We start from the raw sequence: 27,508 nt of genomic DNA, 5'->3' as shown, positions 1-27,508 counted from the left end.
TCCAGGTAATCAAATAATGGCACCTCAGATACAGGCACCATTGATGCAGAGACCAGGTGGGAATTTGCAGTACCAACCATGGTCACATAGTGATATGACAGCAATAGTGAGTAAACTACCACCTATTACCTCTGGGGGCAGCAGATGGCTAAGTAAATTAACCACCCTATGTCATGGAACTTGTTTGGCTTTGGGTGACTTAGATGCCTGTTAGGACAATACTGACAGCCTCACAAATGCAGAATGGAAGCTCAGGCTACAACGGACCAAATGAAACACCATTTGTAGGGAAGCACTGATGTTGGCGGAGCATTAAGACGCTTATATCCTGTACCACCAACTGTGTACCAAAACATTAAATTCCGTATCAAACCAGGTGAGACTGGAACAGCCTATTATTTTCGTTGTGCTGCTGAATGGGAACAAATGGTTGAAGAAAATAGTCTAATTAATCCGGTAACAAGAGACATATTCAGAACAGCAGTCATGACAGGAGCTCCAAATGGAGTTAAACAATCCATGGAGAATAACCCAGACATTCCAGTTGCAACTAATGAAGTATGGGAAAGACATTTAGTGCACCACACTGATAGGGCTGTAGAGAGGGTCAGCAAAGAAGAAGAAGAATTAGAGAAAGTCAAAACACAACTGTTGAAATTACAATTAGAGAAGGCTAAGAGCTGAGAAAATAAGAGAATAAACTATAAAGTGATTGTGATGAAAAGGAGATATAGAAAATAATAATAAAAGCAATAACTATTAAAAAAGCTAAGGTTTGTTGTAATAAAAAGTAATGGCTCCAAAAGGCAGAGAGAGAGACAAATGGAGGGTGTGTGTGCAGAACCCCCTCCTTATGTGACCTCTAAGGTCAAATTTCCCTAACTCACAGGAGTTGTAAAAGTTTCTGGAGTTAAGAGATGAAAGACATATGGGGCCATGTAAGACCAAAGAGCAAACGTTATTAGGGGCAGAGTTAAATAGGAAAATTAAGGAGATAGAAAAGTTTGTGGATAAGACATGAATAATTAAGAAAAAGCAGACCACTAGCAGGCAGAGAGACAGAGGGAGGAAGGGAAAAAGAGCCATCATTTGATGAAGGAAGGAAGGTGTCACAGGAAATAGATCATTTTAAACCACGGACTGAGAAACCTTTATTTTGAAATAAAGATACAGTTACCAAGAGACCCTATGTGTTCTGGGCCACATCAGACCTTGAGAGGCTAATGCTCACTCTCCCCCTGACATGCACAAAGCGGCTGGGAATTGGATTAAGGTGGTATTAGCAAAACAAGGGCAAACTTTAACATCAGAATTTGACAGAGATGTGGACTCTCATTACATGAGTGGGATTATTTTGATGCACGTGACGCAAGCACTGCATGCTGAATTTCAAGCCATAGAGGACCCTAAGGACACAAAAAGAAAAAAAGGGGGAACAGCTTTGAGAAAGAGAAAACCCAAAGACACACGCCCAGAGACATTAAAACAGAGACTTAAACTCCATGGCACATCTGAGTGAAGTTTTTGGCACCAAGTGATTCATGGCTCAAAAAGAAAATGGACTGAACAATGAGATATTGGCCAGCCTGAAGGAAAAAACTGCCCCCACCAGTCCATGAAACAGCCGACTGAGGGTGAAAGGGAGAGGTGATAGTAGACTTTTGAGGTCCAGGTCAAAGCCCAATAAAACCATTAAAAATAAATAAATAAATAAATTAAAAAAACAAGGATATGTGGAAAGCCCAGTGAATATATATAAAAAAAATAAACGAGATGTGACCAACCTTTCCTTATATCAAATCAGACTCCTATTAATCTGTTAGAAAGAGATGCATTGTGTAAATTGGGTCTTCAAATTTGGCGTTCTACAGAAGTATAGATAGACATAGACATGAAAGAAACTCAAATGATGATCACTGTGCAAAAAGCAAACGTGTACAGGATAGGACAGATGGAGAAAGATGTAAGGCTGGCAGTTGATAAATGGGGTAAATTCACTGAAACTCAGCACAGTTACCGAAATCAGAATTCCACTGTACAATGATAGAGGACCCCCTGAGAAATTCAAATCATACTAGGTAAACAATGAATAGCTATAAAATAACTGAGAATGAATTATACACAAATGGTTCAGCGTAGCAAATTCTGTACTACATACTGCATATCCTTATATGTAGGGAAAAATTGGGAAACAACAGATGCAGGATTTTGTAACATTAAACCTGTAAGTTTCAGCATAAAAACCAATTCACCCATTTGGGTCCCACAGTATCATAACAAACCAGAGGCAGAACAAGGTGTAGCCACCACTGTCGCTGGACTACTGGAAAGGGGAGTTATAACACCCTATATTTCAGATTGGAACACACCAATTTTTCCTGTGCCAAAACCAGGAACTAACAAGTACAGATTGGTACATGATCTAAGAAATATCAATTACATTGTGGTTTGTGGGTGTTACTGACACGGTTTGGGTATATAAAGTAATAGATGGAACTGTGGTCGTGTAGTTACCAAGTGTACGTAACTAAACCGCAATGCATTCTTTTGTATTCCAATTGCAGAGGAGTGCGAAGCATGTTTGGCTTTTACATACAGGGGGCGCCAGTATTCCTATAACAGATTACCTCAGGGATTTATTCTATCCCCAGGAATTTTTAATCATGTTTTGAAACAACAGCTACAGGACTGTAGCTTACCTGAAAACTGTGTCATGATCATGTATGTTGATGACCTATTGCTGGCTGCCACAACAGAAAAGGCATGCTTGGAAGCCACCAGACTTGTATTACTTCAGTTGCATAAGTCTCGGTTTAAGGTAAGCAAGGACAAACTGCAGGTTTGCAGACCTTGTGTTACATTTTTGGGTCGACTGATCACGGCACAGGGTTCAACTTTGACAGGAACACAAAGACAGGGTATACTGAGCCATCCCAAGCCAACCACAGTGAAAGACATGTTGTCATTTCTAGGTTTGACAGGATTCAGTAGACATTACATTCCCATGTATGTTTCACTAACCTTGCCTTTAAGACAATTGATCAAGGAACATGGCATAAAAAATATGAAAGCAGAACTTCAGTGGACACCAGAGGCTGAACGGACGTTCATTGACCTTAAGACACAATTAGCTCATGCAGTGCACCTGAGCTGTGCTAATTATGAGTTACCATTTTTCCTGGATGCCTCTGAGTCAGGATCCAGTGCACACGGTGTATTATTCCAAAAAGACCAGGGTAGGAGAAAAGTTCTGATGTATGCCAGTGTACTGTTAGACTGTGTGGAGCAGAGACAACCTATTTGTTCTAGGTTCGCAGCAGGCCTGGCTAAGGTAGTACACAAGACTTCACACATTGTAATGGGCCACCCACTGACAATACTCACCACACACTCATGTCATTCGTAAATTCAGCATCATTCACATTTTCACCACTGAGACAGAGAAGAATAGCTAAGATTTTGACCAGTCCCAATTTCACATATACACATAAAGGCATTAATATGGCTGATCTGATGGGAGATGGACAGCCACACGATTGTGCACCCATCACCGAGAGAGCATCCAAAGTAAGAGAAGATCTGTCTGCGGTGCCATTGACAACCCCACCGCAAGTTATGACATTGTTCACAGATGGTTGTTGTTTCAGAGCAGAGGATGGGAGCCTGAAGGCAGCCTATGCAGTAGTTGAACAAGTGGGAAGCTCATTAGTGACAAGGAATACAGGGAAGTTAGAAGGAAAACAGTCAGCACAGAGAGCAGAGATGATAGCAGTGACAAGAGCCCTGTACTACGCTGGTGAGACCCGTGTGAACATATATTCCGATTCAGCATATGTTGTAACAGCTGTCCACGTGGAATTGCCCTTATGGCAGAGGTGTGGTTTTATCACATCCTCAGGTCGACCAATCACGCATGCATGCGAAGCCAGAGACCTTTTAGAGGCTCTGATGATACCCAAAGAGGTAGCAGTTATTAAATGTCCAGGACATTCCAAAAATGATTCCCCTATCACTGATGGTAACAATGCAGCTGATCTAGCTGCCAAAACTGAAGCTGGCTATGTTGCAACTCAGCAGGTGGTAAGATCAGATAGAGCCTGTAGTGATCTTTTGCCTCGTTTCACTCGAGAATATTTGGTCAAAGAACAACAGAAATCTGCCCCTGAAGAACAATCAGTCTGGTCACAGCATGGAGGCATCTGTGCTAGTGATGGTCTATGGCAAGCGCCAGATGGACGCCCGGCATTGCCTGTCTCTCTGACCGGTTCAATGTTAACACAAGCCCATGGGGTAAGCCATGTCAGTGACAAACAAATGATGAGAGCTCTCGAACATTGGTGGCATCCATTTTTGCAATCCATGGTGTCAGGTCATGTGACGAGTTGTTGTATCTGTCAGGAACACAATGTAAAACCTAGCATCAAACCCAAACGGGGGTGTTTCCCTTTGACATCTGGTCCAGGGGAAGAAATTGTGATTGACTTCACAGACATGATTACACGAGTACATGGCAAACGCTATGTTTTGGTGATTGTTGATTATTTCACTGGTTGGCCAGAAGCATATCCTGTCGGCCGAGAGGACAGTACGGCCGTGATAAAGTGTCTAATCAACCATTACATTCCACATTATGGGTTCCCACGACGTATCAGATCTGACAATGCCACCCATTTTAAAAATGAACATTTGAAAATTGTTGAACAGGCTCTAGGCCTAACACATGCGTATGGTGCAGTTTACCATGCGGCCAGCCAAGGTAAGATTGAACGTTTAAACCTGACAATTAAACTAAAATTGGCTAAAATCTGTGCACAGACTAAATTGAACTGGCTGTCAGCTTTACCCATTGCTCTCATGTCTATTCGTTCTTCTGTCAACAGGATCTCAGGCTTTACACCTTTTGAATTGCTTACAGGTCGTCAATTTCCAGGACCAACCACGGCGTTGAGAGAGGACACAGTGCAGCCATTGTCACATACTGTGTATTTTGATAAACTAACAGCTCTGATTCGAACCTTTTCCCATCAGGTGACTCCTGTACCAGCGCAACCCGAGGAACTGCCATCACCAGTCACAACAGACTGGGTCAGGATCAGAAAATTCCGCAGAAAGTGGAATGAACCACGGTGGTCTCAACCTATACGTGTGACAGCTCGCACCTCACATTGTGTGCAACTCCAAGGCAAAGGAGACACTTGGTTCCATTTAACATCCTGTGTAGCTTGTGACCCCCCTTCTAGGTCTCTTGCTGACACTGGTTTGGACCTGAGGACTCCAAGAGGTCCAAGAGAGGGAGGATACACAGAGTGCGAACGGTAACACAGACACTGAAATTGCTATTGAACATCACCAACAGCTCCAAATTATACACAAAACAGGTGACATTTTCACAAGTCCACACACAGAACCATTGGCTCACTGTGTAAGTGCTGACTGTGCATACGGAGCAGGTATAGCTAAACAGTTCAAACAACGATACGGTACACAGAAAGTAATTGATCAAAATAAACAACCAGGTGAATGTGCAGTGACTACAGAAGAAGAAGACGGCAGAATCATTTTTCACTTAATAACTAAAGAACAATGTACTGATTTACCAACATATGACTGTTTCACAGAGAGCCTGAAACACATGAGAGATTGGTGTGTGGATAACAGAGTAAAAACAGTCTCAGTGCCCCGACTAGGGTGTGGTCTAGATAAACTAGACTTCAAGAAAGTACAAAAGATTCTGAGTGAAGTGTTCACGGACGTGGACATACAAATAACCATTTATTCCTTATAATCAAGTTTTCATTATTGTGTGATTTTGAGTGTTTTTCAATGTTTTTCAATTTTCAGGTTTAACAGTGTATTTTTAAGAAGTGTTTTCTTACAGGTTTTAAGGTATTACGTTTTTAAGAAGTGTTGATGTTGTAAAGATAACAAGATATTACTAGAGAGGGTGAATATAACAGCAACAAAATGAAACTGTGGGAAAATTGGAAGTTGTTGTGTGTTAGGGATAATTGCAGGGACCATCGTAGGGATAATTTTTGGAATACAAAAAAGTAAGGAAGGTAATAGCACCACACCGCGAACTATACATAGAAGGTCAATAACATCAACAGACAAGTGCTTACTGAAATATGGAGGAATAGAGATAGAATACACAAAAGGGAGTAGCACATCATATACATTTGATTTAGGATTTTGTGTGACCTCTTTCGAGGTCAAGAGAGGGAATTGTGGGAATATTTTTTAGATAGAAGTATGATTTAAATATCAATATAATCAATAAGTGTTTTCTTTCATTTGTTTCATTAAGCTGTGTGTTTTGGTCATGTGCTTTCTATTTCACTCAGTGGAAAGTTACTGGGGCAAACAAAGAAAACAGAGAAAGTTGGGGGTTGGAGTCGTAAATTATCTAGATAAACACACACACATATAAAGAGTCACAAAGAAAAATAAATGTTATGAATCAATCCACTGTATATGTTCTAAGTATAATCATGAGTTGTGATGTGTTTTAATGAATCATAGGATTAAGAAACAACGCTATATAATTAAAAACATTAGATGATTAAGTGTTTTCTTTTTACTAAAAGAATGTTAAGAATGTTGGTGTGTTGTCCGGCCACAATAAACTGTTTTTAGGAGACCACTCCTTGGGGGAGGGTGCCCCTGGAGAACATTCCTCAATACTAGAGACCGACCACAGGATGTATGTTTTGAGAAGGTTTTATTTTTCAGGAACTACGCAGATAAACGTGGCGTATGGTGATTGGTGGAAAGGGAGCAAAAAGCAGAGGAGGAGTCAGAAGATCGAGCGACGTCACATACTTTATAAATAGGGGTGTATTTGAATATTTTGGTTGTTGGCTTGTGTTGGAGAGAGTGGTGATTTACTGGCAACCCAAAGCTTTGTTACTCCTTTTTACATCTGATAATAAAACTTCTGCTTAATTTTGGAGAAACGTCTCTTGCAAATTTTTGAACATGCAGGACTGCCTTTAAAGTCCAACAAACGCATGGAATGCGATGAGCGTGACGAGTGCATGATGTGTGCTCAGTAGAATTTTTGTACAGGGGCTTGGCCCCCTAATAATAATTATGGTGATAATCAAACAATTAAACATCATTCATTAAAAACAACTCTAAATACAAGCAGGCAACTAGCATTTTCAACAACAACTGCATAAATAAAGTTAGCAAACACTGAAACAGGAATTATAAAAAATAAAAATAAAAACGAACTAAATGTGCCACAGTGTCACGGTCTCGTCTGTTCCCTGTCTGTTTCCCTGTTATATCCAACCTCAGCTACCCCATAAACTACATCTCCCATCATGCACCACTCTCCCTCACCTGTCCCTCGTCTGCAGTCCCCACACCTGTCAGTGATCTCCTCGCACCAGCAGACTACAGTATAAGAACTCACTCAGTTTTCTCCATGGTTGTCTTATCTTATTGTTATGTTGTTACTTTGTTGGAGTTTACATGATCTCATGTACATTTAGTCACTTAACAGACGCATTTATCTAAAGCGACTTACAGAGAGTTTAGGAAGCAATAAAGCGATATGTCACACAGGGGCAGTAATACAATAAGGGCTAAACCAAGATACTAGTTTCCACAAAAGCCAGAGCAATACTTGTAGATAGAGAGAAAGAGAGAGGGTAGGGTTTTTTACATTTACCTGTCAAGTATTCACAGAAGAGATTTAAATTGTTTTTTGAATGTTGTGAGAGATGTGGTTGACCAGACAGAGTTGTGAAGAATGTTCCACCAGAAAGGTGTTGTGATGGAGAATGAGCGGGAAAGCGATTTACTGCCCTTTTGAGAAGGCAATACAAGAGGCCACTCATTTGCTGAACGATGGGTTCTCGATGTGGTGTAAGAGGGTGTGAACGTATGCCGGTGCAGAGCCAGTGATAGTTCTGTAGGCAAGCATTAGTGACTTGAATCTGATACAGGCTTCAATTGGTAGCCAGTGGAGAGAGATAAAAAAGGGTGCTACATGAGCCCATTTGGGCTCTTGGAAGACAAGCCATGCTGCTGCATTCTGAACCAGCTGGAGTGGTTTGATTGCCTTTGCAGGAGAGCGTTGCAGTAGTCCAACCTTGCGATTACAAGGGCCTGAACAAGGAGTTGTGCTGCATGCTCAGTGATATAGGGTCTATTCTTCCTGATGAATGAAGCAATTCAGCATGACCGCGTTGACTTTGCAATATAGTCACTGAAGGACAGATGGTCATCAAAGAGGAGTAGGAGTACCAGAGATTCCTAGTGATGACAGGGTTGCTAGCAGTATCTGGTGATTGACAGTGACCACGTTTACATCGACAACAATTATTCGATATTAACACAATTAAGACAATACTCTGATTAAGAATGGACCATGTAAACGGAGCTTTTTGATTAGCTTAATCCGTCTAAACTCATAATCGTAGTAAACACAAATTGAATTAAGACGGGTGGAGTACTTCTATTTTAGTCGCATTATCGAAGACATGTACACGCCTTAATAGCACTATTACCGGTGCATAGGAACTCTCGCGGCACTTTGCGACAGGTTACACACACACACGGCAGTGTACAGCCATTTCGTTTTACGGCAAACAACATGGGTTCAAGCAAGAAAGCACATTTTTGGTCTGAACGGGAAACAAAAAAGATGCCAACAATTCTAGAAAATAAATGAAACACCAAAAACTGTATGTGGTACCATGGCGAAGACGAACTGTTTGTTGATACATGAAATTATGGACGGAACGTCGAACGGCGTCGCTTAGGGACGTAATGACGTATGCCATTAATTGAACTATGTAGTGTAACATGTAAAACGGGAACATGAAATGTATATTCTTAAAACAACTCATGTAAACACCTTAATCGTCATATTAGCTTACTCAGAATAAGGCAAATAATTTGATTACTGACGTCCATGTAAACATGGTCAGTGTCGAACGCTGCAGATACGACTAGCAGAATCAAGACAGAGGATATAGATTCTGCCTTGACTAGCCGCAGTGCTTCTGTGACAGATAGCAGTGCAGTCTCGGTGGAATGATTTGATTTGAAGCCAGACTGCTTGTCATCCAGTAGTTTATTCTGGGATAGGAAGGAAGTCACCTGCTTGAAAACAGACCTTTCTAGTGTTTTCACAATAAACGGGAGGATGGAGAAAGGTCAGCAACTGTCTGTGGTAGAGGGGTTCTGTGTGAGTTTCTTAAGTAGTGGAGTGACCTGGGCATGTTTGAATGTGGATGGAAAAGTGAGCAGGGAGGTGTTGATGATGTCTGTGAGTGGTGGTGTGAGTGTGCTGGATATGGCCTGTAGGAGATGGGAGGGGATTGGGTCGAGCGGACAGGTGGTGGGGTGGCTGGAGAGAAGTCTGTGGACTTCAGTGTCAGTCAGTGGGGAGAAAGAGGAGAGTTTGATGTGAGGGTACGTTTACATTTATGCATTTGGCAGACACTTTTATCCAAAATGATTGACATTGCATTGTACTATACATTTGTTTCTGACTATTTGCAATTCCCTGGGATCGAACCCATGGCCTTGTCGTTGCTAACGCCATGCTCTAACAACTGAGCCACAGGAAAGTTTGTGTCACGAGTGTGGGTGGTGGGTGAGACAACAGACAAGGAGAGAGCACCCAAACGCAGACAGCGGGTAAGGGGTTAACAAGACTTTTATTAAATAATTAACAAAACTCAAAACAAAGACCCACGTGGGGGTAAACATAACAAAACAGAGAAACAAGAACAAAATTAACTAAACTGACAAGACTCAACTAATAACACATCACAAAGGAACACTTCAAACTAGACAAGACAAGACAAGACAAGACAAGAACTCACCCACACGACACAGTACAACATAACAGAACAATGATCAGACACCAGACAGAGAACACAGGGGCATTAAATAGAGGGACAAATCAAAGGGGAACAGGTGTGGGGCATGAACTAATAAACAACCAATAAAGAGAGATACAAAAGGGCGGGAACACAGACAAGGACCGGAGAGAGTATCGAAGGCCGACAGGGTCAAAATGACTCTCTCCACACATAACAAAGAATCCTGCCGTGATTCTACCACAAGATCAAGAAAGACATGACACGACGAGGCAGAATCACGACAGAACCCCCGCCTTAAGGAGCGATATCCTGATGCTCCAAAAGGCACAAACAAGACAAGACAATGACAAAAACCATGATACAAGACATGACAAAAACATGATACATAAAAAACCAAACACTGACATGGCGCCGGCTGGACAGTACATGGTGCCGGCTAAATGGCAGGCTGGACAGTACATGGTGCCAGCTAGATGGCCGGCTGGACAGTACATAGCGCCGGCTGGATGGCCGGCTAGACAGTACATTGCACCGGCCCGACGGCCGGCTCGACTGGACAGGGCGCCGGCTGGATGGCCGGCTGGACAACACGTGGCGCCGTCTGGGAGGCCGGCTGGACAGGACATGGCGCCGGCTCGATGGCCGGCCCGACTGGACAGGGCGCCGGCTGGATGGCTGGCTGGACAACACGTGGCACCGGCTGGATGGCCGGCTATCACCGACTGGGCAGGCCTGGATGTCGACACGACAGGACAGGATGTCGGCGGCTGGGCAGCGCTCTCTGGCAGCTGGGCAGCATCTCCGACGGCTGGGCAGCGCTCTCTGGCAGCTGGGCAGCAAACAAGGACAAAACAACACACAAAGAGAGTCGACTCGACAGGCCTGGGCACCAGCTGGGAGGCCGGCAGGGAACTGCAGCGGGAACAGGACACCGGCGGCCTCAACCCTGGAGGGGAATCTGACAACCTCAACCCTGGAAGGGAGCCCGGCGGTCTCGATCCTGGACGGGGTTCCGGCAGTCTCGACCCTGGAAGGGAGTCCGGCGGACTGACTCTGGACTGGAGCCCGGCGGCCTCTACTCTCCAAGGGAGTCCGGCGGATTCAACCCTGGAAGAGAGTCCGGCGGCATCGACCCCTCCCGCTGAGATCACTCTGTCTGCTGGGTCCAAAATGGTCGGATCATTCTGTCACGAGTGTGGGTGGTGGGTGAGACAACAGACAAGGAGAGAGGACCAAAACGCAGACAGCGGGTAAGGGGTTAACAAGACTTTTAATAAATAATTAACAAAACTCAAAACAAAGACCCACGTGGGGGTAAACATAGCAAAACAGAAAAACAAGAACAAGATTAACTAAACTGACAAGACTCAACTAATAACACATCACAAAGGAACACTTCAAACTAGACTAACTAGACTAACTAACAAGACAAGACAAGACAAGACAAGACAAGACCTCACCCACACCCACACCCACACCCACACCCACACCCACACCCACACGACACAGTGCAACATAACAGTACAATGATCCGACACCAGACAGAGAACACAGGGGCATTAAATAGAGGGACAAATCAAAGGGGAACAGGTGTGGGGCATGAACTAATAAACAACCAATAACGAGAGATACAAAAGGGCGGGAACACAGACAAGGACCGGAGAGAGTATTGAAGGCCGACAGGGTCAAAATGACTCTCTCCACACATAACAAGGGATCCTGCTGTGATTCTACCACAAGATCAAGAAAGACATGACACGACGAGGCAGAATCACAACAAGTTTGGGTATGGGTAGTGTGTACGGAAGTCTAAGGTGCTGAAAGTTGTTTGCTGATGAATAATGTTTTTTCAGTAAAAACATCAGCGAAGTACTCAGCAGTCAACAATGAAGTGGGTGGGGGGGAGGGAGACAAAGAAGAGAGTTGAATGTCTTGAATAGCTACTGAGTATTAGGTGCATTACTCACCTTGGCGGTATAGAAAGATGTTTTAGCCCTGAGTGTACTCCGTTTTTAACAGAGGGTATCAGACAGCCAAGGGCTGGAGGGGGTGGCATCCTTATCTAGACAGGATGTACGTGTTGAGCATAAGGTTTCAGTGGCAGTGGCAGCATCTAGAGATGAGAAGTTCGAGGGAAGAGAGGAAGCCACCTTAGCAGAGAGAGTGCTAGGGGAGAGAGGGTGCTAGGGGAGAGAGAGCGAAGTTTACGTATAAAATAAACTGGTGGTGGTGTGGGTGTAGTGCATGAAGGAAGAGGCATCTTGAAAGTGATGAAGAAGTGGTCATAAATGTGAAGAGGTGTGACGCTTCCGGGTAGCTTACGGGATGCTTCCAGGACTTCGGGTTCCTGTCTGCCTCGCTGCCTGCAGTTTGTTTGTATACTTGCACTTTCACTTCGTTTTAATATTAAGTGTATTTTATAATTGTTACTTATCACTGTCATCGCTAACTTATCTGATACCACAATAAACCGGTCCTTGATATATAAACTTTTTATTTGAAAATCCAAACCAAACTTGATAGTTAACTCAACGCAGTTAGTTGCTCAACGTGCTAGCTTGATTTCTGTTTATACTGTGGAACATCAGCTTGACTTCTAGTTTGTCTTGTGTGCTAACTGTTTCTCTTTTTAAGCGTATATACTACGATTCATCGAGCAAGCTTGGTAAGTCAGAATTACTCTTAAAACCTGGTGAGTTACGGCTTCTACTCCTATTACTGTTACTTGCACCTCATGTGATATGTTTAGCTTAGCCTTCTCTGTCAGCGGCAAGGGTTTTACATGCGATAAATGCAGAGAAATAGTTAGGCTGACAGAGAAGATCTTAGAATTAGAGTCTAGCATCCAAACTTTATTTGAGGATAGTAAGAGTGTAAGGGCCATAGAAAACACTTGCGATGCGAGTAATGTTAGCGTGCACAGTTCGTTTCCGGTTTAAGATCCCCGCAGCAGGGAAACTTCATGTCTGTGAGACGGCATAGTCGCAGGTCAAAACATCACTCAACCATTTCGATAACAGTCTCGAACAGGTTTGCTCCGCTCAATGACGCACTGACTGAGAAACCTGCTGAAAGTGCCCTAGTTATCGGTGATTCTATTATTCGGAACGTTAACATAGAGGCACCAGCCACCATAGTGAAATGTTTACTGGGAGCCAGAGCACATCAAGTCAAATTTAAATGTGCTGGCTAAGGCTAATCATAAATTCAGTAAGATTGTTATTCATGTCGGCACAAACAATGTTCGACTCTGTCAATCTGAGATCACAAAATATAATATTAAATAGGTGTGTGAGCTCAAAAGCACGATATCAGACACGGTCATATTATCTGGTCCCCTCCCTGCTTATTGTGGTGATGAGATTTATAGCAGATTATCATGACTAAATGGCTGGTTGTCTAGGTGGTGCCTGCAGAATAATATAGTTTTTATAAACAACTGTAAAAGAGCTTTTGGGGCAGACCTGACCTGTTGAAAAGAGAGGGTTTCCATCCCTCGTGGGCTGGGGCTGCCCTCCTGTCTAGAAAAATGGCACATAGTCTTAATGCTAAGACTTGACTCACTGGGGCCCAGGTCAGGGAGCAGACAGAATGGCATAACCAACTGTCTGCTTGCCGTCTCACATTGCAGAGTAAACAAAATGCACAACATGCGATAATCCCATGTCCAAAACATCATAAAATAGAGACTGTGTCTGTCCTCTGGACTAGAAAACATAAAATAATGCAGAAACCTCTCTAAAGTAATTTAATAAACATTAAACCAATTAAACATGAACAAAATACAGATAATCAACTGTTATGACTTGGATTGCTAAAAGTTAGATCTCTCTCTAATAAAGCACTTTTTGTTAACGATATAATAACAGATCATAAAATTGACATGCTCTGTTTGACAGAAACGTGGCTAAAACCAGATGATTATATTACTTTAAATGGGTCTGTCCCCCAAGATTATTATTATAAACATGAGCCTTGTCTAAAAGGCAGAGGGGGAGGTGTCGCTGCACTTTACAATAACACTTTTAGCATTTCCCAGAAGTCTAATTTTAAATACAATTATTTTGAAGGCATGGAACTTCATGTAACAACACCCAATACTAAGGATAAAACATTTTTTAAGTGTATTCTGGCTATTGAATATACGTAGGTCCCCAGTGCACCACACAGATTTTATTAAAGAATTTGGTGAGTTCTTATCAGATCACTAGTACTGGCCGCAGACAGAGTCCTTGTCGTTGGTGACTTTAACATCCATGTAGATAATGATACAGATGTTTAAGGAATGGCTTTCAAAGACACTCTTAAATCCATAGTCGTTAGACAACATGTGTCAGGACCCACTCACCTTCGTAATCATGATTTAGATTTAATACTGTCTTACAGTATAAATGTGGACGATGTTAAAATTCTTCAGCAGAGCGAAGATTAACTATGTAATTAAATATATGATATTTATATAGCAAAATATGTGTATGTGTTTTGTTGTTCAAACACTTTTATAATGATCGTGTTGAGCTATAAGTGGGCGCCACCATGTTTGTTTGTGCCGCAGCACGGTTCATAAAATAGGATCTGTCGGATTTACAGCACGTGAATTCATCCACTTCTCTCAAAATACACACATGTAAGTGGCTGGTGAACTGGGAGAAGAATAGAAAGATTTACAGTTGCTGCTTACACTACTGTGTATCTAATGTGAATTAAACAGATCCGTCAAATTGATTGGATTATTATAGCAGTTTCCGTAGACATTAGTGTGCTTGTACGCGCACGCGCACGCGTATTTAAATGCCTAAAGCCTAAAATAAACATCATATTATGTGGTTGTAAGCACTGCATAGTTGTCATATATGGGAGGATTGAGTACATCTGTCTCTGGCTCAGTGCCAGCCAAAGCTCTGATTGTTCTAATCACACTGGAGCAAAAGTGCTTCTTTAACCCTTTGACACTTACGATCAGACTGGTGTGATCATTATAGGCTGTTCCCTGCAGCGTACGATCACACCAGTCTGATCGTACATTGTCAAAGGCTTAAAGAAGCACTTTTGCTATTAAATGCTGTGATGAAGTACACAAACTTTGTAATATTTTGGCCTTTAATTACGGTGTTTTCTCACAGTTTACCTGTTTCACAGGTTAGCCCTTTGAATCCCACTGGACACAAGCAGATGAAGGAGTTAATCTTGTCCACACATGTGCCTCCATTCTGACAGGGGTATGAGGAGCACTCATCAACTTCTACCCAAACACAAAAAGTATGACAAGTCTTCAAATATAGCATGTGAGTTTTATATGAAGTGCACACAAGAATGAAAACATGAAGGAATCCTAAAGGGGTGAAGGAAGAGGTAATGATTTGACCACAGCATAATGTTGGATGGGCTCTACTTTATATTTCCATATAAAAGAAAAATATCTTCCTCAGGTTGTCCCTAGGCTTAAATGGTGGAATTCTTATTTTACAAGCTGACATGTGTGTAGGATCTGGAGTAAAGGCTGCGGGGATGGAAGAATTTGACCATTCATTACCTATCTGGCACCTGCGTCCAGTAAAGCCAGCCAGACATGAGCATGTGAAAGAGGGATTTCCAGTAATGCAGTCATTAATGCAGTGGCCACCATTTTGACAAGGCCTCAAGTTAGGGCAGACAGAGGCTGAGGAAAATAACAGAAAAGAGATATATTTGGCTATAAATGCAGTATCGGATTTCATATTAGTTGGACACAAAATTACTTTTTTTTTGCTTATGTGTTTTACCTGAGTCATTGCAGCCACCCACTTGCACTTGAGCATCATCAATACGAAAGACCCAACGGCCAGGATATCCCACATTAGTGGTGGTCTCAACTTCAACAATGTCATCTGTCCGAGAGCCTGGGATGTTGAAATAGCCCCTTCCATCACCAGCATTAAAACCTGCCTAGTAAGAGAGAGGAAAGAGGTCACATGACTGTAAAAAAAGAAATTATTTGGGTCTTTGTCTGACAGATCATTTGTTGGACATGCTGGGTCTTTCTCATGTTTTTGGTGAAGTCCATTTATGGCATCAATATACATTAAGTTGGCAGTTTTTAGTCATACCTATGCGTATAGTCTATGCTGTGTTTTTTTTCTAATGCTATGAAGAATCACTCTCAAAATTGTGGGTTCCATTGCCAAACAATATACTTTAATACCAAAGATACAAAGCCGAGTTGCCTGAAAAAACAACAACTGAAAAACCTTGTTTCAAGCCCATGCGTATCATCTTGGTTACGGATGTATCCTCGGTTCCCTGATGGAGGGAACTAGACGTTGTGTCGAACCGACAGAATGGGGTTTGTCTTGAGAACCTATCATCTTCTGAGTATTTAGAAAAGGCCAATGAAAATTGGCGAATGAAATTTGCATGCCAGGCTCCTCCCTGGATGTCCGGGTATAAGAGGGAATCCGGCGTGCTCATTCATTCACCTGTTGGGCTGAGGAGCCTAAGGCATCCTCCCCCGACCGCTGGGGTGGGCGGCCAGTGTTGTGGTACGCCCTACCGGCTGCCAGTCCCACACCTTGCCAGGATGCGGGCTGACACCAGTTCCGCGCGTAGGTATTAGAACCTCACGGAGTTGTTGGGCATAGCCCAACCCGCAGCTCTGCAGATGTCTGCCAGAGAGGCGCCCTGAGCCAGTGCCCATGAGGGGTGTGCCTCACTCCCAACGGGCAGGGGAGAATTGAGATCGGTATGCCCTAAAGAGGGCATCCACGATCCAGTGCGCCAGCCTCTGTTTGGAGACAGCCCTCCTGCTGACCTCCGAAACAGACAAAGAGCTGCTCAGAGCTTAAGGGCTCTGCGTGCGGTCCAAGTAGAGGCGCCGTGCACGTACTGGACACAACACGGATAGGTTGGGTCTTCCTCCCCGGTGGGGAGCGCCTGCAGGTTCACCACCTGGTCTCTCGGGAGAGTAGTGGGAACCTTGGGCACGTAGCCGGAGAGGAAACTCAAGATAACGTGAGAATCCCGGCCCCGAGTTCTAGGCAATCTGTGGACACGGAGAGTGCTTGTAGATCCCCTACCCTCTTGGAGGTGAGCGCCATGCGGAAAGCCGTCTTTATCAAGACTGAGAAAGAGCGGCAACCCTGAGAGGCTCGAAGGGGGAGGGGCCTCTTGATGCCCGCCACCTAGGTCGCAAGAGGGTACGGAGCGCGGGTAAGGTGGTCACCCTCTCGTGCCCCTTAGGAACCTAATGACCAGGTCGTGCTGTCCCAGAGGCTACCCAGCACTTGGGTCATGATGAGCGGCCGTAGCGGCTACATACATTCCCAGTGTGGAGGGGAAGAGGTTACTCCCCAGTCTCTCTTGAGGACGGGACAGCTCGTATCCGACCGAGCAACTCCACGGGTCTTCTCGCCGAGAAGAGCACCAGGACGAGAAGAGGCGCCACCTATGGGCGTATAGCCGCCCAGTGGCCAAAGCCCTAGCCTGAGTGATGTCCCAACCAGACCGGGGGTGGGTCACTCAGGATCTCTTCGTCCCGTCCAAAAATGGAGACCAGGTTCTGCCTGGGATGCCGTAACGTGCCCCTTCCCCTGGGGAAGCAGTTCGCCAGGGGGAGCGGCCAGCGGGGAGTTGTTGTTAGAGCCTTAGCTCCGAGAACCAAGTCCTGGTTAGGCCAAAGGGGGCGTAACTAGTACCACTTGATGCTCCTCTTCCCTGGCCTTGCACAGGACCTGTGCAATGAGGCTCACTGGGGGGAAGCGTACTTCCGCTTGTCCCACGGCCAGCTGTGCGCAAGGGCATCCGTGCCAAGGGTTGCCTCGGACAGGGAGTACCAAAGCGGACAAAGGGTGGAGTCCGGGGAGGCAACAGGACCACCTGTGCCTGGCCGAACCTCTCCCAAATGAGCCGGCTGCGCGGGGATGGAGTCGCAACTCTCCGCGAGGCGTCGACTGACGAGAGAGCGCATCTGCTGTCTGGTTCAGGACGCCTGGGATGTGTGTGGCTCGCAGGGAACTGATCACCCGCTGACTCCAGAGGAGGAGGCGCCGGGCGAGTCGTGTTAGCTGCCATGAGCGAATCCAATGATATACGCCACAGCAGCTGTGCTGTCTGACCGGACCAGCATGTGCTTGCCCTACACGAGAGGTAGTAGCCTCCTGAATGCAAGTAGCACAACCAACAACTCTAGGCAGTTGAAATGCCAATGCAGGCGGGGGCCCGTCGACCGCCCCGACACTGCTTGCCCGTTGCACACGGCACCCCAACCCCAAGGAGGTCATGGAGACCAGGGGGTTAGGGTGTGTCGGCAGAAAAGCGTGTGACCATACGCCTGCTGCTGGTGTGCCACGCTCTCCAAGGAACTTTACTCTGTAGCCAGTGTTGGAGCGGTCGTATGTGCATCGACCCGAGGGGGACCACCCCCTGCTGAGGATGCCATGTATCCCAGGAGCCTCTGAAATTGTTTCAGGGGGACCGCTGACTGTCTGAAAGCTTCAGGCAGTTCAACACTGATCGGGCGCGCTCTGTAGTCAGTCGCACTGCCTCTGGGAGGCCGCGTGGGTGCGGGCTTCCTCGTCGCGGGTCTCGCGCCCCACGCGGGGGGTGAGTGGGGCCGCTCATGAGGACAGAGTCGAGTTCCCTACCGAGAAAGAGGATGCTCTGCACCGGGGAGAGCTTGCTCTTCTCAGTTGACCTGTAGCCCCACCGATCTAGGTGCCGGAGCACCAGGTCCCTGTGTGTACACAACAGATCTCGAGAGTGCGCCAAACTGAGCCAGTCGTCGAGATAGTTTAGTACCCGCACACCTCCATCCCTGAGGGGAAGGAGGGCGGCTTCCACGACCTTAGTAAAGACTCGTGGAGACAGGGACAGACCGAAGGGGAGGACCCTGTACTGATATGCTCGTCCCTCGAACACGAACCGTCGGAACGGCCGATGTCGAGGGAGGATCGAGACATGAAGTACGCGTCCTTCAGGTCGATTGCCATGATCCAGTCCTGACACCTGACGGACGTCAGGATGCGCTTCTGCGTGATCAACCTGAAAGACAGCTATTGTGTAGGTGCCTGTTCAGAACACACAGACCCAAGATAGGGCGCAACCCCCTGGCTTTCTTGGGGACAATGAAGTACAGGCTGTAAAACCCATTGAACATCTCGGCTGGTGAGACGGGCTCGATCACTCCCTTCACCAGAAGGGTGGCGACCTCGACCCGAAGTACGGGAACATCCTAGCCTCTGACTGAGGTATATCGGATGCCCTGAAACTTGGCGGGCGTGAGGCGACTGGATCGCGTAGCCGAGACGGATCGTCTTCCCTAGCCAGCCTGACAGTCTGGGAAGCCGGACAGGCTCCCAGAATGAGATGGGGGCTAAAGGTACGATCTTTTTCATCGTCCCCCCGGGGGGTGGTTCGATGGCTAGCAGTACGGATTCCTTGCCGGGGGAGGTCTCCCGGGGAGGAGATCGGCTCTGCTGTTTTTCCTGCCTGGCGACTGCGTCTGACTGAGAGTGCTGAGGGCTGGTGTTTATACTCGACATTGCGCTTCGCCATGATGCAACGTCGAGTTTGCCGTTCACCGTCGTGCAGAGGGTGGGAGCGGCTGTGATAACCCAGAGAGAGAGGGAACTCTCCTTTTTTGAGAGTAAGTGGGCGCTAGCCCCCCGGAGGGGCCAGCAGATGGAGAGACGGGGCAGGATCCGTCCCTATCCGACTTCCCAGCGATGTGGCTGGAGTCGGGCCCAATGGTAGCCTCGATCCCCCTAAGGTCTTCCCACGAGGGCCGCTTCACCGCGGCTGCTGATGGGGCGATGGTCTCCTCTTCGCTGTCTCTTCCAGGGGGGGCCGCCGGAGTGGGGGGCGCCAGAGCTGGAGGGCGTCGAAGAGGACCAGGGCTGCTGGGAAGCAGACAGTGCACGGGACTCGACGGCCGAGGCAGCCGAGTCGCGGCATGGAGGACTGCTTATTTACTGTCGAGAACCCTCCGGGGGAGGCCGCGTGCGGGTCTCGCGCCCCCCGACGGGCGGGGGTGAGCGGGGCCGCTGCGGCTCGACAGTAACACCAACCAGCCCCCCCTTGCGAGACGGGTGCATCGAGAAAGCGGACCTTATCTGCGTTACTCATCTGCGCAAGGATCGGCCAGAGGAGTTTCTCATGGACCACAAGTGTGGACATCGTCCAACCCAAGGCCCGCGTGGTCACCTTGGTCACCCGTAGAGCGAGGTCGGTGGCGGCGCGGAGTTCCTGCATAAGCGCTGGGTCGGTCTTACCCTCGTGGAGCTCTCTCAACGCCCTGGCCTGGCAGGAGCCATAGCGTGGAGAGAGGAGGCAGCTTGGTCCGCCGCAATGTAAGCTCTCGACACCAGAGATGCCGAGACTCACATGCTTTGGACGGGATTCTAGGTCGAGCCCCCCCCCAGGTGGCCGCCGCCTACGGGCACGAGTGCACCATGGCGGCATACTCCACCTGGGGGACAACGACGTATCCTCCAGCTGTCTCAACCTCGAGGGAAGAGAGGGTGACGGAACTTTGTTTGACGTGAAACGTGCCGGAAAGGGGCGTTCCAGGTCTTACTATGTTCCTCATGCACTTCCGGTAAAAACGGCACTGGGGGCGGGCGCGGCTTGGAGCCGCACTCAAACCCGAGGAGCCATGTAGCCAGCCGCGAGCGCCGGGAGAGGCAGTGCGGGCACTGCAACCCAACACTCACGGCGGCCCAGGAAAGCATGGCTGACATTTCGACGTCCGCTTCTTCCTGGGCTCGACCCCTAGAGGGAGGGAGCCCGAAGAATCGTCGGAGTCGGATGGCAGTACGTCACCCCCCAATGCTGCAAGAGACATCTCATCATCACGCATCGTGTCCGAATACGTGATTGAGGAATAAGACGGTGGACCGTCTCCTGGGGAACGGTCAGACGAGCGAGACGAGGTGCGAATGGTCCGTGAGCCAATGGCTGGCGGATTATCGCTCACAGTAATCCTCATATCACCCTCGCTGTTTGCCGCCACGGAACGGGGAGCAAACGAGGTGGTGGCTGAGTCCCGTGGGAACACAGCCACCCGTGACGCAACGTCTGAATCATCACCGCCCGCAGTGCAGGCAGGACGTATCCACAACGTCTGCCCCAGCGTACTGGAAGCAGGCATCGTGTCCGTCCCCCTCCTCGATGAGTGTGTTGCACCCATGAGAACAGCGGGACATGCCACACTGGAGAAATTTGCTCTTTTAGAAAGGAAATTTGCTCAAACACCTCCGGAACTGCCGAGACGCCCAGGGGAGAGTCACTGCAGGAAGGGACCGTCCGCTGTCCACGTCGTAGATTCCAGCAGAAAAATGATCACCAAAGATCGTAGAGAAGCTCATCAGATGCGTAGGCTCTGAAGAACAAAAGGTGAATGAATGAACACGCCGGCTTCCCTCTTATACCCGGACATCCGGGGAGGAGCCCGGCATGCAAATTTTCATTGGCCTTTTCTAAATACTCAGAAGATGATAGGTTCTCAAGACAAACCCCATTCTGTCAGTTCGACACAACGTCGAGAGACCGACAGAAAGGGAAATACAGTTCCCCTTGATGACATTGTCACCTTGCATATGTTACTTTTAGTATGCCTGATGGCTGACTGGTGTTGTCTCTGCATTCTCTGCATCTGTCAGCCTAAGCATTTTTAGCTACACTGGTCCCTGTACCATATTTGGATGTTTACCATTGCATGAATTTAGACATTGCATACATTACACTCAAGAACTATAGTTTGATATTTCATACTCTAGCCCTTACTTCACTCATGATGCTAGACCCCATACTTGAAAATCTACCACATCTACTGCATGGGTACAAACCATATGTATAATGCGATCTTTAGATTCATAGTGACAGTGGTGAAATGTAAAGGCAATGACCTTACCTGTGCAGCAATCCCCCCCAAGCCTGATAGGTCACCACCACTGGAAGCATGCATCCCTGTCGTCCACGTAATATTGTGGTACTGGAAGATGGTAAAGGAAAGCTCACCATCTGTGATGAGCACTACTTGAAATGTATTCACCTTTAGGAAATAAGAGGAAAGTCACAGTCTCAACTCAAAATCTACTGTATTCACTTGTAATAGTATTAATCATTGATAATCTTTAGGAGAATATTTTACAGAATATATAATTCAAATTTTATACCTATACATTTTCTGTGAAGAACAATAAACTAAGAGGCTGTACTATGGGAGGATGAAATCTTGCATGCATGTTTAGTCTGGACATACTGTAATGAAATCTAACTAAAAAGTAACTCCGTTATAATAGCACTATACAGTTTAAATCAATTTTAAGGTTATGCATCTACTACCGGAGTTATTGAACTTCCGCCGAAAAATGTTACTTGATACCAGGTAGCAATCAGCACCCATGTACTGACAAATCTAGAAAACTCTGGAAAGTAACAGCTAATATCTGCTGTGGCTTTTAACAGGATCACAGGATTTTTGCTCTCCCGATAAAAGACATTTCCTGTATGCCGGTTGTCAACATCTGCCCAGAATGGAGCCACCACTCTGCGATCTCCAGCAATAGGAAATGCCACGGGAGTGAACTGGGACACCTCCCTCAGGAAAGACAGAAGGCCATTGTTGTTGACCTAGAAACACAGAAAAAAAAGGAAAATACATGCTCAGGGTTAGCAGATTAATCATACCTTCTGCTCACCTCTCTGACACTCATTCCACCACTGCTGAATCTCTACCACACCATTTCATATTTATGACATTTTTTAAGTTTAACAGATGAGACTGAGTGGGGTTGTCTGTTTAGACCATAGACCAACAGAAATCAAATAAATTCAAATGACACAGAAAAGTAATTCATTAAATAGGGCTAAAATGCTTTTAAAAACTACTCTTGTAGTGACTCTTACAGTAGATGATATTGCAAAAGGCCTATGTGGAGACGAGGAACTGTCTGGCACTTTGACACAAACTGTCAAGGTTTGTGAGAGCAGGCTGACGAGTCCAGCAGCATGTTGAGACTGCAGAGTGAGCAGTAGCCTTGCAGAATGAAAGAGTGAGGCAGGCTCTTATGGCAGATGTATCCTTTTCCCATCAGAGAACAGACAGCTACCTTGTTCTGCCAGGCATCCATGTCTTAGAGCTAAGGAAACTGAAGGACTGTTCGGGCACACAAACACACATTGACACACTCCTCTCTTGGCTCCTATCCACTGCCAAATCAAGAAGTGGGTTTAGGGAGTGAGGCCTTAACCAATAGTTGCTTGGCAGAACACTAGCTTTGCTCTGTTGAGATAACTGTGATGAATGTCCAGGCATTGACAACTAGTCGTCAGTGTCAATGGGGGTTTTGCTTATGTAAGCAAGACAAGAGCCTAAGAAGAAGCAGCGTGTTGTGTACTCTCATGGAGAAGCATTACGCCAATTTCACACCGCACGCGTAAGCAGCACGTATTTTTTTCGGCACACATGTTAACAGATGAGAGGATTCATACTGCAAGCAAAAGCAGTGCATGCTTGCGGAGCAGAAGCGGCGCGTAAGCAGCATCATTTCGGCACTGAGTCAATTTTTAGTCAATTAAAGCCACAGTGCATTCTTTACAGACAAAATCCACATGGATTGACAGGAAAAAGTAACACTCTTACCTTTAAAGCAAAAATCACAACAGCACATTTATATCTTAAATGGGTCACACTTTATTTTAAGGTCCAGTTCTCGTTTTTAGTAAACTATTAACTACGACTTTTGCTTAGTTAACCCTTAATTTGTTGCTTATTAATTGTTACTAAGATAGTTGTTAGGTTTAGGTATGGGGTAGGATTAGGGATGTAGAATATGGTCATGCAGATGTAATACTGTTCAAAGTAAGGAAGGAAGGAAGGAGGCGGGAACCGGCAAATATTCAAACCAATATTTAATAAAATAAACAAACAACAAAACGAAAGTAAAGGGCTGACAGCTACCTCACGGTCAACTGCCGGCCACACGAACAAAAATAAAACTCGTCCTTTTATGCTTCCGTAGCTCCTCCATGAGAGATGCGAGACCGGTGCAACGCGCAGCTGACACTCATTATCACTTGCGTCACCAGCCTCGCACCGTTCCCTCACGGCTCTCGTCCCGCCTTCCTCGTTACAGCAGAACATGTGCTTTATAAGTGCTTATAAACAGCCAATATGCTAATAATAGTCATGCTAATAAGCAACTAGTAAATCGTGAGAATTGGTCCTTATACTAAAGAGTTACCCTTAAATGTTATGGTTATATTGCATATGAATGAGTGGATTGCATTACACTCTTGGTTTACTGTCTGAACCCCACTTTCATCATAACCTTCTGAAAAAAACAGAGAAAACTACATAGACATCATGTTATATGTTTATATTGCGTATATGTGAGAGAAAAGCGATCTCATCACAAGTCAGTCACTCTCTCTTATAGTGAGTTAACCATTTAGTGACTTCATAGCCTTCAAAGCACAATGGCTTTTTATTTTTAACTTGTATTACGTGGATCTAAAAGAGCATGAAACAGGCAGATATAACAAATCATAGTTATGCTATCTATTTAAAAAGCGCTTTGATGAAGTTCTGGAAGATATTTTGCTCATTGATGTATTTAAAATAACGTTACGCGAAATTGCATTGTTGTACTGTGGTACCTAGGCAGCGCAATGCTGTACTCTGACGGTGTGAAAAGACAATGGGCATGCGCTGCCAACACTCTCCCTACACGCTGCTCCCGTGCTGCTTACGCACTGCTTACACGTGCAGTGCAAAACAGGCGTTAGTGTCACGCACTGAAGAGACAAACCCAAGAGCAGATGCTTAAATATCTTTAATGCAAAAGGTAACACAGAAAAAAATTAAAACAAAGCCGGGGGTTAGGTAAATTCACAGGACAGAGCGAAGGTGAGGTTGGGCAGGCGGGGGTCAGCCTGGGCGCAGACAGAATCCAGAGGGAACACACAACTCGTAGTCTGTGCAGGCAGGCAGGTAGCGGAGGTGCAGACGTAATCTGAGTGGGTTGAGATAGCTAATAATCCAGACAGGCGAGGGTCAAACCGAGAAGGGGAATCGAGTAGGCAAGCAGCAGCTGAAGAAAAACCAGCTCCGGCAAAAAACAAAACAGAGAACCACAAAAATAACTAGGCAAAGCAAAAAACAAGGTAAACAACAATATAAAAAAATATCGGCGCAAATGAGCAAAACACACTGGCAGAGAGAGATGAATATAAAGGAAAGGATATAAAGAGGAGACTAGAGACAGGTGATCGACCCTGCTAATTGCAAACGTAACGTTAAACGTAAACCAGTCCAAAACAAAAGAAAGAAAAACAATAGAGGAGATGTGAATCCTGACAATTTGCAGTGTTCGTGGCAAGTAAACATCACTTTTGTTGCTACTTGAGTTGTTAAATATAACGGAACAAATAATTTATTTAGATAATTCATTTAGAAATACATATAAGTAAATGTGACGCTATCGCAGAGTTTTTTGACCTGAGGGACCATTTTTGGAGAGGTGCATGTCAGGCATTTCAACAAGCTCAAAAACATTTCAACAAGCTCTTTGTCACGGTTTTGTTATGTTGTGTTATGGTTTTGTTCTGTGTTCTAGTTTTCCGTGTTCATTCATTAGTTGCCTTGGTTGTTAATTGCCCCACACCTGTTTCTGTTCTCACTGATTACGTTCCCTTGTTATTTAAGCCCTGTGTTTTGCCCCATTCCTTTGTCCGGTATTGTTTATGTTCTACGTGTGGTTCTGTTTTGTACTCCTGTGACTTTATTAAAACTCTGTTTTTGGATATAATGCTCCTTGTCGTGGACAACGCCTTCCAGCAGACGGTCCCAAGGATAATTTCGCCGCTTTTATGGAGTGGGTGCTTCCTACTCCTGAACCAGAGACCAGCCAGCCATCACCCCGATGCACGGAGCATCTGCAGGAGCCCACCACAGACGGAGAGCCCGAGTTTGCCGTGACACCAGCATGCACAACCGCGACTGAGCCCATCATCGCCCCGGAGCCCGAGCATGAAGACCCGTCTGACCAGGAGTGTGAGCCATTGCTGGTGGAGAACGAGGGCTTAGAGGGAATCCCCACCCACACTCCTGCTGCTGAGGGTGAGCTGCAACTGGCCTCTGGCATTATGGACGGTGTTGTTATAGACTATTTATTTGACTGATTTGGAGAGGTTGTTCTCAGTTCCCCTGAACCTCCAGCATCTCCTATATCTCCCATGTAACCCGAATCTCCGCTGGTCCCGCTCAGCTCTCCTTCGTCTTCTGAGTCTCTGCTGGACCTGTCTAGTTCTCCTTCGTCTCCTGAGACTCCACTGGTCCACCCATCTCTCCTTCATCTCCCGAGTCTCTGCTGGTCCTGTCCAGCTCTATGACGGCCAGCACTTCCTCTCCAGCCTCCAAGAAGGTCCCTCCCACTCCTGCCTCATCTGTCTCTGCCAGCCAATCCATCAGCCCTGGGTCCGCTGGATTCTGAAGACACCTCAGCTCACCCTCAGCATGCCAATGCCATTGGGTCGGATGAGCTTCGGGATCTCCAGCTGCCCGCTACCATGGGGGTTGAGTATCCCATGTCTCCGCCTCCAGCCTCCGAGACAACTCGGCCCTCCGAACCATTGGCTACACCTTGGCTCCTTCCTCCCTCATCTCCACCGTGGCCCATTATCCCACCAGATCCGCCAGGCTCCCTCGTCCCTCTGGCTCTGCTATGGCCAGTCATGGACCAACCGCCGCCTCGAGACTCCAATCCTCTGGCTACGCCTTGTCACTCCGTCTCTATGGCTCTGTCAGGCTCATCCTTCCATCCGGCTCCACCTTCATCCTCAGTCGCTCTGGCTCCACCACAGTCTTCCGGTCAGTGTCACCCTGGCTCTCCTTCTGCTTGTCTCCACCCTGGGCTCCACCTCCACCAGCTCCATCCCTGTCAATTGGCCCCTTGGTGTAACCTCTCCCATCTCCACCATGGCTCCTCCCTCCGTCAACTCCACCGTGGGCCATCCTCCTGGCTGGTCTCTGGACCTCCATCAGTCCTCACCACCCTGGCCCCACGGACTGCTACCTCTCCCTATTGCCTGCCCCTCGTTCACCTCCTGAGCCCCCGCCCTCCCTCCTCTGTTGGACTTTGTCGTTGCAAGGTCGCGCTATTCCGGGAGGGGGCGAACTGTCACAGTTATGTTATGTTGTGTTATAGTTTTGTTCTGTGTTCTAGTTCCCGTGTTCATTCATTAGTTTCCTTGGTTGTTAATTGCCCCACACTTGTCTGTTCTCCCTGATTACGTTCCCTTGTTATTTAAGCACTGTGTTTTGCCCCATTCCTTTATCCGGTATTGTTTCTGTTTTACGTGTGGTTATGTTTTGTACTCCTGTGACTTTATTAAAACCCTGTTTTTGGATACACTGCTTCTTGTTGTGCGCTTCTACACACGCTACCACATTACACTCTTATTCACCCCAAGACCACAATGCAATCTCCCCCTTGATTGCAAAAAACAGTTAAACTATGAGAGAAAGCGGCAACCGGGCGGCGATTTCACCGCTCGCGGCACCCGCAAACCTTCAAGGTCTTAAGACCGCAACGAGAGCCATGTGTGCTTCAACTGCACAAAACACTTTCACTATGTTTAATTTCAGTAGTATTTTTCTTGTCATGTATGAATAAGCTTAATTGCAG

At 46.3% G+C, this 27,508-nt stretch overlaps 2 protein-coding genes across 3 annotated transcripts in view; both read right to left on the bottom strand.

The window, feature by feature from the left end:
* Positions 1 to 27,508, bottom strand: part of fbxo46 (F-box protein 46) — a 52,677-nt gene that overhangs the window by 16,632 nt on the left and 8,537 nt on the right. The window lies entirely within an intron of this gene.
* On the bottom strand, positions 10,930 to 22,951 carry LOC130564453 (sushi, nidogen and EGF-like domain-containing protein 1). Its single transcript, XM_057350535.1, has 8 exons — positions 22,931 to 22,951; positions 22,164 to 22,451; positions 21,730 to 21,870; positions 15,608 to 15,770; positions 15,379 to 15,504; positions 14,974 to 15,087; positions 11,813 to 11,958; positions 10,930 to 11,029 (listed from the first exon to the last, which is right to left on the bottom strand). The coding sequence occupies exons 1-7, from the start codon at positions 22,949 to 22,951 to the stop codon at positions 11,858 to 11,860; spliced, it is 954 nt and encodes a 317-aa protein (XP_057206518.1). The 3' UTR covers positions 10,930 to 11,029; positions 11,813 to 11,857.

Source organism: Triplophysa rosa, linkage group LG14 (genome assembly GCF_024868665.1).
Source record: "Triplophysa rosa linkage group LG14, Trosa_1v2, whole genome shotgun sequence".
Classification (NCBI taxonomy): Eukaryota; Metazoa; Chordata; class Actinopteri; order Cypriniformes; family Nemacheilidae; genus Triplophysa; species Triplophysa rosa.
The sequence above is the reverse complement of the archived record's forward strand: the minus strand, read 5'-3'. Positions and strand labels throughout refer to the sequence as shown.

What these genes read in the sequence shown, in the direction of transcription:
- LOC130564453 (XM_057350535.1), bottom strand. Translation starts at nt 22,951, where the DNA reads ATGGATGCCTGGCAGAACAAG. An exon ending in TGGATGCCTGGCAGAACAAG is followed by an intron (nt 22,452 to 22,930) that starts GTAGCTGTCTGT and finishes CTGTGTTTCTAG; the next exon opens with GTCAACAACAATGGCCTTCT. An exon ending in GCGGAAGTTCAATAACTCCG is followed by an intron (nt 21,871 to 22,163) that starts GTAGTAGATGCA and finishes TATTTCCTAAAG; the next exon opens with GTGAATACATTTCAAGTAGT.